This window comes from Lactuca sativa, chromosome 2, assembly GCF_002870075.4.
Source record: "Lactuca sativa cultivar Salinas chromosome 2, Lsat_Salinas_v11, whole genome shotgun sequence".
NCBI classification, from domain to species: domain Eukaryota; kingdom Viridiplantae; phylum Streptophyta; class Magnoliopsida; order Asterales; family Asteraceae; genus Lactuca; species Lactuca sativa.
The window spans coordinates 11,983,430-11,998,142 of NC_056624.2; the positions used below are offsets into that span (position 1 = coordinate 11,983,430).

The window sequence follows — 14,713 nt, forward strand, 5'->3', positions numbered from 1 at the left end:
TTAAAGCAAACAAAGTAGAAAATTGAATTTGGATTAAGATGATAACACTACTTTCACTTAAATTCGATTCACCCTTTAATTATGGTTGATTCGCATAAATACGATGGATTTAAGTTGTTGTCTACCGATTTCTATAGTGGTTATCCTCTTGGTCAGATTCTGTACATAACTTACATGTCCAAAAAAATTGTTATTTTTGCAAATTTCATTTTTTTATTATATCGTTTATTAGGACTAGTTTAGTTGATATCCATACAATAAAATATTACAGAAAAAACACATGCTTCATGCTTTCCTTATATGATAAAAAATAAAAATGATTTGCATGAAAAACCGTTTCAACCTTTTTCATAGAGATATGATTAATCGATGTAGACCTTACCCGATAATATTGGAGCACAAAGGGCCCAGTCTTTGGGCCAAGCCCGATAAGGATTGAACGTCAACGTGCTCAGTTATCAGGCTAGCTGCCGGCTGTTATCAAGCAGATTCTCAACCGGGCTATACCTGGGCATTTTCCAGGCCCTTCAACATGTATCCATTCAAGTTTATTCGTATCCTCCTAAAATATCCAACCCGATTGAAGCCATATCCAACAGTCACTTTCTTATCGCCGTCTACTAATTACTAACCACAACACGACGATAATTGCCATTATAAACACACAACTGCAGCAGCCCTCTTCTTAAAATTTTAAAAAGATCCTTAATAGCTTTCACTCTTGAAGAACAGATTTATTCATGGAGGGAACGATTCGTTGCGGTGCGAATTACGTTCCTCTTTCCCCAATCAGCTTCTTGGAGCGATCTGCTGTTGTTTACCGAGATAGATTATCAGTTGTTTATGGCGATCATGTGAAGTTCACTTGGCGAGAAACTCATGAACGATGTGTGAAGCTTGCGTCTTCTCTCGCTACTCGTTTTCGAATTTCTCGTGGAGATGTTGTAAGTTTATCAGGAAATTTTTAGTTGCTTTACGAAAATTTGACGATTTCGTGTTTCATTTGAATGATTTGGTTCGAAATATCTGTTAATTACTTCTGTTTTTATTGACATTTAGGCTTTCAGTTTGTTGATTTCATGTTCGGTGAAGGATTTACTTTTTAATTAGTGTGAATTGCGGTGTTTAATTTTGGGAATGCTCTGTCGATCCCTTTTAATTGCTTTACCTCTTTCTTGAAACTACTTTTCGAACTGATGAATTGGTGTTCTTGATTTCATGCTCCATTGATCTTTTTACTTTTTGATTGCTGTTGATTACTGTTCATGATCTGATTCTTAGCATAAGTTGAATGGTTTCTGGTTAATTGATCAGTTTGCATTGCTCTTATCTGTTTCAAACGCTAATTGTGACTTTTCGAGGGCAAACATCAGTTAATTTCAAATGATTAAATAAACCAAGATTTTTTTTTCTTCGATTTTATGTAACCATTTGTGTTTTCTCAAAAGAATTTCATGCTTTATTTGTCAAATTAAATTAAAATTGTCTCATACAGGTAGCTGTTTTGGCCCCAAACATCCCTGAAATGTACGAACTCCATTTCGCAGTTCCAATGGCTGGTGCTATTCTTTGTACCCTCAACATTCGTCACGATTCACCAATGGTCTCAACTCTGCTTAAACATTCAAACGCCAAATTACTCTTCATTGATTACCAATTTCTCCAAATCGCAAAGGGCGCAATCGAAATTTTATTAAAATCAACAACTTCAGTCCCTCAACTAATCTTGATCCCGGATTCCGGCGAACTTTCCGGCCACCCGATTCCGGAATTAGTCACCTACAACAATCTGTTACAAATGGGAAGTTTAGATTTTGAAATTAAAAGACCGAAAGACGAGTGGGATCCAATCGCGCTTAATTACACCTCAGGAACAACATCAAGCCCGAAAGGCGTTGTGTATAGTCATAGAGGCGCGTATTTAAACGCGTTATCAGCGGTTCTACTCAACGAAATGCCATCAATGTGTGTATACTTATGGACAGTTCCCATGTTTCATTGCAACGGGTGGTGTTTGACATGGAGCACGGCGGCACAAGGCGGCACAAACGTCTGCCTCCGGTCAGTCACCGCCAAGGCTATCTTCGAATCAATATCGAAACATAAAGTTACACACATGGCCGGAGCTCCGACGGTTTTAAACATGATAATCCACGCGCCGGCGGCTGACCGGATCCCGCTGCCCGGAAAGGTGGCGGTGATGACCGGCGGTGCTCCGCCGCCTTCTCAGGTGTTGTTTAGTATGGAAAATCTCGGGTTCGATGTGTTTCATTCGTATGGGTTGACCGAGACGTATGGGCCCGCAACCGTGTGCACGTGGAAACCCGAGTGGGATAATTTAAATAAGGAAACACAAGCGAAAATTAAATCCCGACAAGGAGTGAATCATTTGGGATTGGAAGAAGTTGATGTTAAAGATCCGGTGACTATGAAAAGCATCCCATGGGATGCGAAAACAATTGGTGAGGTTATGGTTAGGGGAAATACTGTAATGAATGGGTATTTAAAGGATACCAAGGCAACACAAGAAGCGTTTAAAGGTGGGTGGTTTAGAAGTGGGGATTTAGGGGTTAGACATTCGGATGGATACATTGAATTGAAAGATCGATCGAAAGATATTATAATCTCGGGTGGGGAGAATATTAGTACGATTGAGGTGGAGTCGGTGATTTTCCGGCATCCGGCGGTGCTTGAGGCGGCGGTTGTAGGGCGGCCGGATGATCATTGGGGGGAGACGCCGTGCGCTTTTGTGAAGCTTAAAGAAGGGTTTGAGTTAGCTGGTGATGATTTGATTGTGTATTGTAGGAAAAATTTACCGCATTATATGGCGCCGAGAACGGTGGTGTTTGAGGAGTTGCCGAAGACGTCGACTGGGAAGGTGCAGAAGTTTGTTCTCCGGCGGAAGGCGGTGGAGATGGGGAGTTTGGTGAAAGGGAAAAGCAAATTATGATTTTTGTTGCGTTGAATTTTGTGGTGGTGATATTAATTGAATAAAATGGGGTTCGTTGCTGTCGAAGGTTGTAACTTGTGTTGTATCTTTTGTACTATAAAGAGTTGGTATATAGTCCAGAATATATAATTGTTTAAATATTAATTTTTATAAACTTTCAAAATATATAATTGTTCAAAAAATAATTAAAACATTTTATTATCATTTTAAATCATTATTTCTTATCAATTGACGATTGTGCTCCTATTATAAAACTAAGTTTCAAATAACATCTATCTACCTCATAAATGTATATCATAGTTATCCAAATTATTCTTTTAATCAACATTTTACTTGAATTATTTTTTAATCTTCTTTTTATTCCACAAAGTTTAAGAAACAAAAAAGTTTCTCCTTGCTAGTTGCCATCAGTTGCAATGCAAAACGAAAAAAGAAAAAAAAAAGTGATAGCACTCATGCAATAATTAGTATTTGCTTATTATATGGAAAACGAGCATGCTTTGATATACAATTTATTTATACATCGCCGTCATAGCAATCGGAACAGTTTTCAATTCCATAAAAGGGCTAAGAGGATAAGTAAAATCCCCATAGGATTCAATCAAAGGTTCTATTGTTTTCATAGGTTTTTTTGGCAACTAAACTGCACAAATGGTCCCTGTGGTTTGCTTAAAAATGTCATTTTGATCCAAAAATGTTTGGATTAGCACCAGAGGTCTAAAGTTTTGATTTTGTTGCTTGTTTGGTCCAATTTGTTCTTTTTTTTTTTTTTTTTTTTTTTTTTTTTTTTTTTTTTTTTCTAAATAACGGATTTGCCCCTATTAATATGATTTTCTTTTTTTTCTTAATTGTTTTTCTGATTTTCAGATTTAAAAAAAATAAAAAATAAAATCTCTCTCTCTCTCTCTCTCTGTCTCTCTCTCTCTCCCCTCCCCCCTCCCCCTCCCCCCCCCCCCCCCCCCCTTCTTCATTTGTTATTCATGGTTCTCAAGAACCCCTCATTGTCGACTCCACCGTCAGCCACCACCGCCTTCAGCTCCACCTTCAGCCCCTATCGTCTCCGCCACCACCGTCCATTTGTAAACCCTTGCTCCGATCTCGTCACCATCGTTTATATCTATAAACCTTTGTTTTTTTGGCAAAGCTTTTTGAAGGATTTGTTTATCATCTTGATAATCAGTGAAGTTTGATGGGCACTATAATCAAGAACATCATCATTAGAATAAGTCAACACCCAGATTGAAGCTACAATCTCTAATGTTATGATCAAACAAACAACATCAAATGACTTTAGATCCTCCTCGGTAGTCTTATAATCAGTTTTCCAGAAAATGATCAAAGTCCAGTTTAGAGCCATCAAAGTGTTCTTGAGATTTTACACCATCTATCTTTCTTCCTGATTTATATACAAACATACGAAGATGAACATAATGAAGACCTAGGAACCCGATGAAGATTTGAACTAACATCAATACACATACACCCACAACAACTAATCTCAGTTTTTCATAAACATATGAAGCTCAAACCAAACTTAGATTTAATAAGGTCAATATAAATCGACACACAAACACTCAAAGACACATGAACAACCAGATTTGTAAAGCAATAATAACAATCAGATTTATAAACCCACAAGAACACCTGATTACAGGATTTGTAGAATCACAAGAACTAATTACCTGATTTGTAAAACCCTAGCCTTCTCATCCAAGACTTCCCTTATTCCTCCATTATCACAATCCTTAACAGTTGGGAATGTAAAAGACAAAAAAAAAGAGATAAAATAAGGGGTTTCGATTCTTTGTAAGTCACAATCCCAAACACCCATCCCTTCACCCAAAATCGAATCGTTCGTAAGCGACTCTTCCAACCACTATTCCTTCATCATCTGATCTATTCCGATTCTTTGTAAGTCATTGTTACAGAGAGATGATTCGAGGAGCTTCACAAATTAGGGTTTCAGTCGCCACCCTTTTGGTTTCTAGACTTCACCGGCGTAGATCCGTTCTCGTCTGAGGACATCGAAGACCTAAGCTTGTGACTGAAGACTACGATTGGAGAGATGAGGCAAAGAGGCGGATTTCGATTCAAGGTTTTATCCTCCATCGTTTCGTCTTCAGATCACCATGTATGTGTTCAGATGAAGAACCTAAGAACCAATGAACTCGATCTGATTTCGTCTTCATGATTCGTCTTCTGATTTCATTTTTTTCTTTCTCCATTATTCGATCTTCCCTTAATTTTGCCTTCCTTGAGTGTTTAAGGAGAAAAGTCTAGAGAAGAAACATATCTCAGATCTGGTTTTGGTTTGAAGAGAGAGAGAGAGAGAGAGAGAGAGAGAGAGAGAGAGAGAGAGAGAGAGTATTTTATTTTTGTTTTATTTTTAATTTTTTTCTAATTACTATAATAAAAGAAAAATATAAAACAAAATAATAAAGGGCAAATCCGTCATTATAAAATGTTTCAAATTTTTTGGACCAAACTCGCAACAAAATGAAATGTTTAGACTTGTGGTGCTAGTCCAAACTTTTTTGGACCAAAGTGGCAATTTTGAGCTAACCACAGGGACCATTTGTGTAGTTTTGTCTTTTTTGGCTTTGAAGTTTCAACTAAATGGGCAACTTACTACGGTAATTCGTGTATTCGTATCATGAAAACGTGTCAGTCACGAATTTGACACGAAATGATTACACGATGAGAAATAAGTTTTATTTCAATTTTTAAGATTTACTGGTGTCGTGTCTCTCACAGATTCGTGTATTCGTGTCTGGAATTGTCAGGTCTACTACCGAGGAAAATATGGAATTCGACTCCTTAACAATCGTGGTTCCATTTTGCACATTGACCATAATGAACACAAACTAATAAAAGGCAAGGCGATGGTTTTAGTTTCAATTTTTCCAAGAATGTAAGAATTACAATTGGAGCCAATGGTTTCTGATTATCTTAGACTAAGAAAGGCATCTCGGTAGTTTTGCTCTGAATTCAATCGGTACAATTAGAACATATTGTTTTTAATATCATTTCCTGTTGATGTCAAAAAAAATGCAAAAATATGCAAACCAGTTACCTATAATTTACAGACCTGATAGGAGGGTAAGTAAATCTGCATATGATTCCATTCAAAAAAGCATAACGGTAATTGAAGAATGTAGAAGTAGCCATTAAGGCATTGAGGATTAATCATAAAACAAATTCTTAATTCAATAACAGTATAACACTTGTGAAATACAACCATTCACGTTATCTTACACCTTTCATTGTCCCTCCATGTGTTTATTTTAATCACAAAACAGGGCCCATCCACGTACTAGTGGAAACTGAAAAAAAATATATCTTAGCCGAATGATCTACAAATTTACAAATTCTAATCAATTTCGATCAAAGAAAACCTAGATATCATCAAATTGTTGATAATTGAATGCTAATCACACAAAATTCGTTTGGTTGGCTGCAAGGCCGGTCCATAGGCTTTTCATACCCTGGGCGACCAGGCTTAATTCATGCCCTTGTAGTTAAATCAAAACCATATAAAACATAAGAAATAAGGGAAATATTAGAGGAGCTTCTACTTTACACACATTTCATATGAATTGGATGCAATTGGAATTCAAGTAATGCTAATTCATTGTTTCAATGTAAAATTATATTTAACTGAATTCCTATGAAAATTAAGAAAACACTTTGAAAAAGAATTACTAAAATACATTTTTAATCTTATAATTAGAACTTCAAAAAAATCTTCAATACTTGAAATAATTTTGTTCAAAACTTGTGGTTTTCTTTCATGCTCTTTGAATAACCTATTGGCTTTCTAGTTGCTACTCACCACGCTTGAAAAGTAGTTTTCTTGATCAAATTTGGAAACTGTGACTCTAATCCAGATATAATGTAACATCCGGATTTCTAGGTATTATGTTGGATCATTCATTTTTTTGAGTAAAAGAGAGGGACTCGACGAGTTGAGGCGTAGACTCGTCGAGTAGGACCGCGATTGCTGACTTGATTAATGAACGGACTCGACGAGTCGAAAAGGGTGGACTCGACAAGTCCGCGCTGTGGATTGAAACCCTAATTCTCGGGGTCTGTGCCCTATTTAAAGGCCTTTTATGGCCTTCATTTGCGGCCGCTACACCCCTGAGAAACCCCAGAGAGCAGAGAGATCGTTTGTGGTGCAAGAGGAAGGCTAATTCACCATTTATTGTGTGTTTTAGCAAGAAGGAAGGAGGTAGAACAAGCTAAGCGGGTTAAGGAGCTTGGATCCACTTCCATTTGATCAGAGGAAGCTGTTGGAGGTAACAATCTGTGCCATTCTCGTGTTTATAATGATCCTAGTGGAATCTAGGGTTTTCTTTATGCCTCTTTTAGTTTGAATCTGGAGTATGTGAGGTCCCAAGGAGAAATGGTTCATAGATCTGGACCTTAAGAGGTCCAGAGAGTCCTTACCACTCTGCTTTATGCCATACCTTTTGAGTTATGAGCCTAGGAGGCCATTATAGAGGTTATTTCACCAAAAGAAGCTTTGGGTGTGTTGCATGTGTACCAAGATTCAACCTTTACATGATTATCATGCTTGGGAAGGTCAGATCTATAGATTAGAGAAGCAGATCTGACCTTAGAAGGTCATTTGAGTATGAACATGGAAGCAACTCGCCGAGTTCATAAGTGGACTCAACGAGTCGAGTCAGGGTTGCCCCGCGATTCGTGATAGGAGGAACCCGTCGAGTAGAGGGATGACTTGACGTACCATGAGAGGCTAGAAGGATTCAGAGGACCCATATGGACTCGCCGAGTCGCCCATGTGCACTCGATGATTCGGGTCAAAGTTTGACCGTTAACTTTCGTTGACCATAGGGTTCTGGTCAAGACTGATTCAAGAGAGTTCAGGGAGGGGTATAATGGCCCTCTACCCAATCTTTAGAGATGAGACTATGAGAGAGTATTGATCGGGGATGTTCTTTGAATGATAGAAGGAGGCTAGGTCGAGACGTTGAGCACGAAAGTTTATTCGACTTCATTGAGGTGAGTCTTCTCACTATACTGTACCTGGAAGGGTACCTATGTGTGACCGGAAGGTCTTGTATGCTATGAGATGTATGTGCTATATGCTGTTATGTGATACGTATGTGTTATGTATATTATGTATGATAAGAACCGGAAGGTCAAGATGGGATGGACCGGATGGTCAAGATGACATGGACCGGAAGGTCTACCGACATGATCCATACACACTCATAGAGATTATGTTTTGAGATTCTGGGATTTGTTTGTTATGATGACTTTGGATACAATTTGTTTTGGGTATTGTTTTGATGATTAAAAATATGATTTAAAAATGAAAAATTGTTTTGAAAATTTACGTTGTTACAAGTTGGTATCAGAGCCTTGGTTTAAGGGATTCTCGTGCATCTTCGGGTGTATCTGAACTCAAACTGAGGATTTGAGAAAGTTTTTCATAAAATAAACAATTTTTCTAAGAGAGTAAAAGATTTTGAGAAAGGCAGAATGGAGTAGTGTGTACGATCAGCCAGCGCCCGAACGGTGATTTCCCAAAATACCCTTACATTATGTGTTATGAGATATTATGTGATATGCTATGCATGCTAGAGTAGGCTATGTACTCATATTAGGACTAGAGTGGCCTGATTTGTGATGCCTTAGCCTAGGAGGATTTCTACTGCTATGAGATGCTTGAGAGCGAGTAGGTAGCAGTGAGGAGCTATGAGAGGTTTACCGAGGGGTAGCCTATGCTAGCGAGATGTAGAGCACTTGTGATCTGGGATCCAAGGAGGAGGACTTGGGGTGAATACTGATGCAGTGTGGACGGTAGTATATGGCCCGTACTACTGAAGACACTGGAGCAGTACGCACTCCAAGTAAGAATCCTTAGGGTAGTAGAGAACAAGTAGGGTTGAGTTATCGAGTGTGGGTATTCCCGAGCGAGTCTCTGATATTATTATGTCGTATTTCAGAGACATCATGGTTGGGACATGCCACAGACTTGAGACGAGCGGCGTGAGTGATGAGGAGATTCGTCAGATGATCCACGATGAGGTGGCAGCGGCGATTCGAGCCGAGATTTTGGAGATGTTTGCGTATATAAGGACCACATTGATTGAGACTTTTGATGAGCGGTACGCAGTGGCGACTGAGGCTGTGGCTGCTGCAGCTACTGCAGTTGTGGCTGCTGCCAGGCCTCAGGGAGGTGACTCGTTGTTGTTTCGAGAGTTCAGCAACACGAAGCCACCAGAGTTTGACGGGATACAGGATCCGATCGCTGCGATGAGATGGATTTCTGATATTGAGGGATGCTTCTACATGTGTTCATGTCAGGAGCATCTGAGGGTACAGTTCGCACTGAACCAGCTTCTCTTGGGAGCGAAGGACTGGTGGAAGTTCGTGACGGCGAGCTTCACTCTTGCAGAGATTTCAGAGGTGACCTAGGAGAGGTTCACCACCATGTTCAGAGACGAGTATGTTCCCCCGATGGAGAGGGAACGGCTAGCTCAGGAGTTCTTGTCCCTTGAGCAGGGCACTGATTTTGTTACTGTGGTTACCAGGAAGTTTCATGAGAGCGCGATGTTCTGCCCTGAGCAGGTGTCTACCAAGCAGGAACGCAGGAGCCGATATTTGGGCATTTTGAGGAGCGATATTTGGGAGTTCGTGTCGAACTTGACTTACCGGACATTTACTGAGCTCCAAGAAAATGCCCGGAAGAGGGAGATTGAGTTGGAGACTCAGGCCAGGGAGGAGGCTGAGTCTCAGGGGATGGATCAGTGGTCAGCACAGTCTCAGCCGGCAGCCAAGCGGGCAAATCCCGCCGATTCGAGATCTGGAGGCCAGAAGGGCCACACTTGCGGGAAGTATGGCAAGGGATATGATGGGGCTTGTCGATCGGGTGCTTGCTACAAATGTGGCAAGGAGGGGCATGATGGGTTTTAGCCATAAGAACATCCTATGTGCTCATGCAACCCTAATGCTTGGATCTAGGTTTCTCTATTGTACATGCAATTCATCCAAGACTATAAAACCTAAGATCTAATCAATATAACATATGAATTAGGGTTTAGATCATATCTTGATTGTTATGTAGCAATAACAATCTCAAATCCTTCTTGTATTGACTTTAGAAAGCTTAGAGTCACAAATGTCACTCCTCTAATGGTTCACAAACACCAAGAGCAAGAGGATGAAGAGGAGAAAAGAAGGAGGCTTCCCAAAACGTGTGGAAACCCTAACCAATTAGTTCCCCACGTTTTTGGGGCTTAAGGGTTCCTTAAATAGTGAGGCTATTAGGGTTATCTAACAAGGAAACCCTAATTTGGATGCTTAGGCCCTAAGCAACCCATGAACCCCTTTCTTAAAGGCCTTTGGACGATTTCTAATGGGTTTCCCCATAGAATTCGTCCACCCCTTTAATATGGTGTCCATTAGCCCAATATTCAACTATCACACAATTGACAGCTCTAGTCCCTTAAGTTTAATTAATGTCTTTTAGCCACAAACGTAATTCTTATTAATTCTTGACTAATATTAATTAAACAATATGATTTCTCCTTTAATATATTATTCTCATAACATATTAATAAATCATATTTAATCCTTTCTCTCCATAATTCATCCTATCAAGTTGCTTTGGTGAAGGCAACCCAAAAGGACCATGCACCATCGGGTCAAGTACATACCAAAATAGTTATGGACTTAGACACTAATCCAACAGTCTCCCACTTGGATAAGTCTAATAACTATTCCGCGTATGACTTCAGATCCTGATCTGCAATCATAGCTTTCCAAAGTCGCTGTCAACTCTGATCCTATCAGATATGCGTGTCCTTAAGATAAGGGATCATATATTCCTCCATTCTAGATATCGTATAGACTGAGACATGGATCTATATCATTCTCTCTGTCTATGTGCTATTTCCCAAATTCAGATTTATGAGGACTGACAACAGACTACAATTGAACACATCAATTTAGTCCCAGCTTGGCCAAGCGCTTAGGTGCCATCACTAAATCATCGAGGGGCCCATAGATATCGCTTTTATCCTACTTTGGATAAAAGGAACGGATAAACTTTGACTCAATGCTCACTTGCACTCACTCACCGAATCACACACAATAATATGTTTTATAACACCAAGTTACTGGTGCGTGTACATATTATCAATGTGCAACCGACTCGCAAGATACAACTCACACATCTCGGTTTCAAGAATATAAGATGTTATCATTTCACTAATCACTTATGATAACAATCCATGAAGTGATCCAAGTGAGCGTGGGTTTAATCCAATGCTCAAATCATATTCATAAGCACTCATGAACATTGCAACAAACATTTGCTTATGTCTAATGCTCTTTAGACAATCCACACACCAATTCACGACAGTCTTCATTCATACCTACTTCCAACATATGAACGACTATGGCCTGTTCGAATAATTTGACTGTTCTCAACCAATTAAATTATTCAGGAAGTCAAAACATGGAAAGTGAAACACAAGAATAATACTAATCCCATATGGCCTCAACCTTTGAGTATAAATAAAACACCTTTTTATTTATCACCATATCGATTACTCATTATTTGTCGTTTCGGGTAACCAACTTCTTACTTGAATTATTACCACACTTGTCCCATGCTCTTAGCATGCACACAATGTTTACTTATGGTTCTTATTTTGTGAAATAGATCAAATGAACACATTACCAATCATACTCATTTCACAACTCCCAATCCTTTCTACAAGTGAAAGAATATCAAATTCTTTCCATTTATAGAATATGCTAGATTCTAACATTTTATGCAATGATCCTTTCGTAATATCACTGCACTAAAGTCACAAGGACTATTGCCAATGAAATTACAAAGTCCTATATCGGAGATTGTTACAAGACCATTCCATAGATGTGATGTCTCTCACTCAAGGTACATTCCTTTGAACATCCTTTTGCATAAAAGTTTCTAATCTAGACATAGATTCTCAATATCTAACTCCCAATATGGAAACCTTTCCATTCTTACCATATGACAACTCATTCTTAATAGAATCTTATCTATTCATAATAATGTCGATATGGTCCATCCAATACTATACTTCCAACTACTCACAAGCGACCAATCCTCAGCGAACTTTGGATTGTCCTTTGATAGTTGTTTAATTATCTTAGTCAAAACCGATTCTAGTCCCTTTTCCCTCTAAATGCGCTATACATTTGGAAAATTTTAGAATGGTTAAATATTATAGCATTTGCAATCGATCCTATACCCGAAGCGTATGGAACACGATGCATAATGTCTTACATAAAGATTTGATACTTTATCAATCTTCTACCATAATATTTTACATGCTACGTTCTCACAATTCGAAATATGAAAAGGAATGCCGTAATCATAATCGAAATTTAAGAACGTGCTATGTATCCTTGACTAAATTTATTAACATTCCATAACCTAAGCCTTTACTTTTGAAATGAAGCATAATATTCTCTCCCTTAATTATAGCAAAACAACTATTCAACCCTTATAACTTTGCAAAGTATGACTCTTGTTTTCTATAATTAATATTGCTAACTTTCAATACTTGCCTTAATAATCATACAAGCATAACATTTATGCTCCCACTATCACGATGATTATTTTAAACATAACACTTATGCTCCTACTAGCTTGGACATGTATTCAGAAACAGCTTAACTTTCAGAAAAACAATACCTATTGAATTTCTTAAGTTCATGTTTCTAATACCTAATGCTTTGATAATCCTTTATCTAAGCTTATACACCTTTCCTTTAGATAGCTCATATGTGTGTCTAAACAATTAAGACTAATTGCCAAATCTCACAATTCGAATCATGGAAAGGGATACCGTAACCATAATCGAATTCGAGAATCCAATTATCACAATCACTATCTTCTTAAACTCTCTTTTAGTGAAAGCATTTCCTCACAGTCATTTTCATGAAGGAGGGAATCTTATGACACTTAGATTTTAATGGTGTATGTGTTCCTATCCATGTGAATTTGTCAAAAACAAAGTTTACGACAAATTCGAACTCATATGGACCGAAGTTTCTTAATCTTGATTTCTTGCCTTATGGTAACACGACTGCCCACCATGTCTTCCAAGTAGTTAAGTAACTCACCCTTTCCTATCAATGTACTTTTCATTGATCAAGGTCCTTGCCTTTTATGCATTCAAATGAGAACTCATAGGGCTCACATGTATAATTAACTCAATTGGAACGACACAGAAACAAGATAATGTCAACAAGATAGGTTGTAAACCTCAAGTTGTGTGCTAGTGATAATTGATAAGGTTTATTCTTGATTTGTTCTTGAAACCTTTCAAGACCATTAAGACTCCCACTGACTCCTTGACATATAAGATTCTCTTGTCAATAAACATTTGTTGACAAACAAATATTCAAGAGTTAGTGTGGCTTTTATCAAGACAAAACACCATATAAAATTGGTCCTAGTTGGTCTTTGTCTTATCCAAGACATCACAACTTTCCAATTTCAAATGTAAGAAAATAAGAAAATCCTTTTCCAAATTCTACATTTGATGAATGTTATAAACCTTATTAATACTTGTCACTCAATATCACAATCTTAACTCTAAGACTTGTTTTGGAATGAAGTATGATTGACTTCTTGATTTAACCATTTCTTCAATTCTTGATTCCTCTTCTTATACATAGAATTGTACTAAGACTTACTTAGAGGATCAATTGAAATATGGTTCTTAATCATTAAGACATATCATAAAGTATAAAAGGTACTCTCCCTTCTTCTTAGAATATAGAAACTTTTATCTTTCTGCCTACTTGATTCTGCTTATTTGTACTGCTATTGATTTAAACCTTTTCAATCAATTCAGAATTACACTTAATCTTATAAGTATAATCATATTTACTAAACCTTTAGTAAATCATGACGAATATCTTTGTTACTCTTGTGGTGGACTTGATCAACACACAACTTTGTGTACTTGATCTCCTAGTCCTTCACTTGACACTTGTCAACGAATTAGTCTAATTTCCAAATATGAAATTTCTCATTCATCGTGCAACCAAGTTGCACGATTCCAAGTTTCTGTCCAATTGAAACTTGGGCGATGAGAAACTCTCCCTATTTGGTAAATTCTCGACATTTCCACAATTATCATAATTGAGAATCACATCCATTCATTGTAGAAATATGCAAGTATCAATTTTTCATAACGATTTCATTGCAAGGAAATAAATAAATAAATAAATACGTCAAACAAACTTTATTTTATTCATAAAAGCAGCGGAAAACATTTGTCCTTACAAGGCAAAATCAACTGAAAAACTATGTAATCAAATATTCCTAACAACTCTATCATAACTTTCTAAGCTCAAATCTAATCTTCGAATCCATGCGATCGAGATCCATTTCTTCGTGATTAGACTCATCTTGCTCTTTCATCAAGCTTCCTCTCTTTTCACTGATCCTGCAAAACATTCAAATGCAATCTTATCACATTATGTAGTAAGAATAAATGAATAGGAACTTAATGGAGTTAGATAGTGGATTTTACCTGAAGTATAGCCATACTTTTTGACTCTCCCATCTTCTGGAATCTTAAGGCTCTTAGGGCAGACTTGTATCCAACGCCCTTTCTCTTGGCAGCAAACGCAGGTCGATTCTCCTAGAATGTCCTCGGAAGCATGGTTGGTTGACTTTCCCAACAAATATGCTCCATTGCTTTGCCAAATCATTTCTGATTC

At 37.9% G+C, this 14,713-nt stretch overlaps 1 protein-coding gene across 1 annotated transcript; it reads left to right on the forward strand.

The window, feature by feature from the left end:
* The first annotated feature begins 667 nt into the window (after positions 1 to 667).
* Positions 668 to 3,088, forward strand: LOC111908474 (butanoate--CoA ligase AAE1). The gene is made up of 2 exons (XM_023904300.3): positions 668 to 944; positions 1,496 to 3,088. The coding sequence occupies exons 1-2, from the start codon at positions 741 to 743 to the stop codon at positions 2,948 to 2,950; spliced, it is 1,659 nt and encodes a 552-aa protein (XP_023760068.1). The 5' UTR covers positions 668 to 740; the 3' UTR covers positions 2,951 to 3,088.
* Positions 3,089 to 14,713: the final 11,625 nt, after the last annotated feature.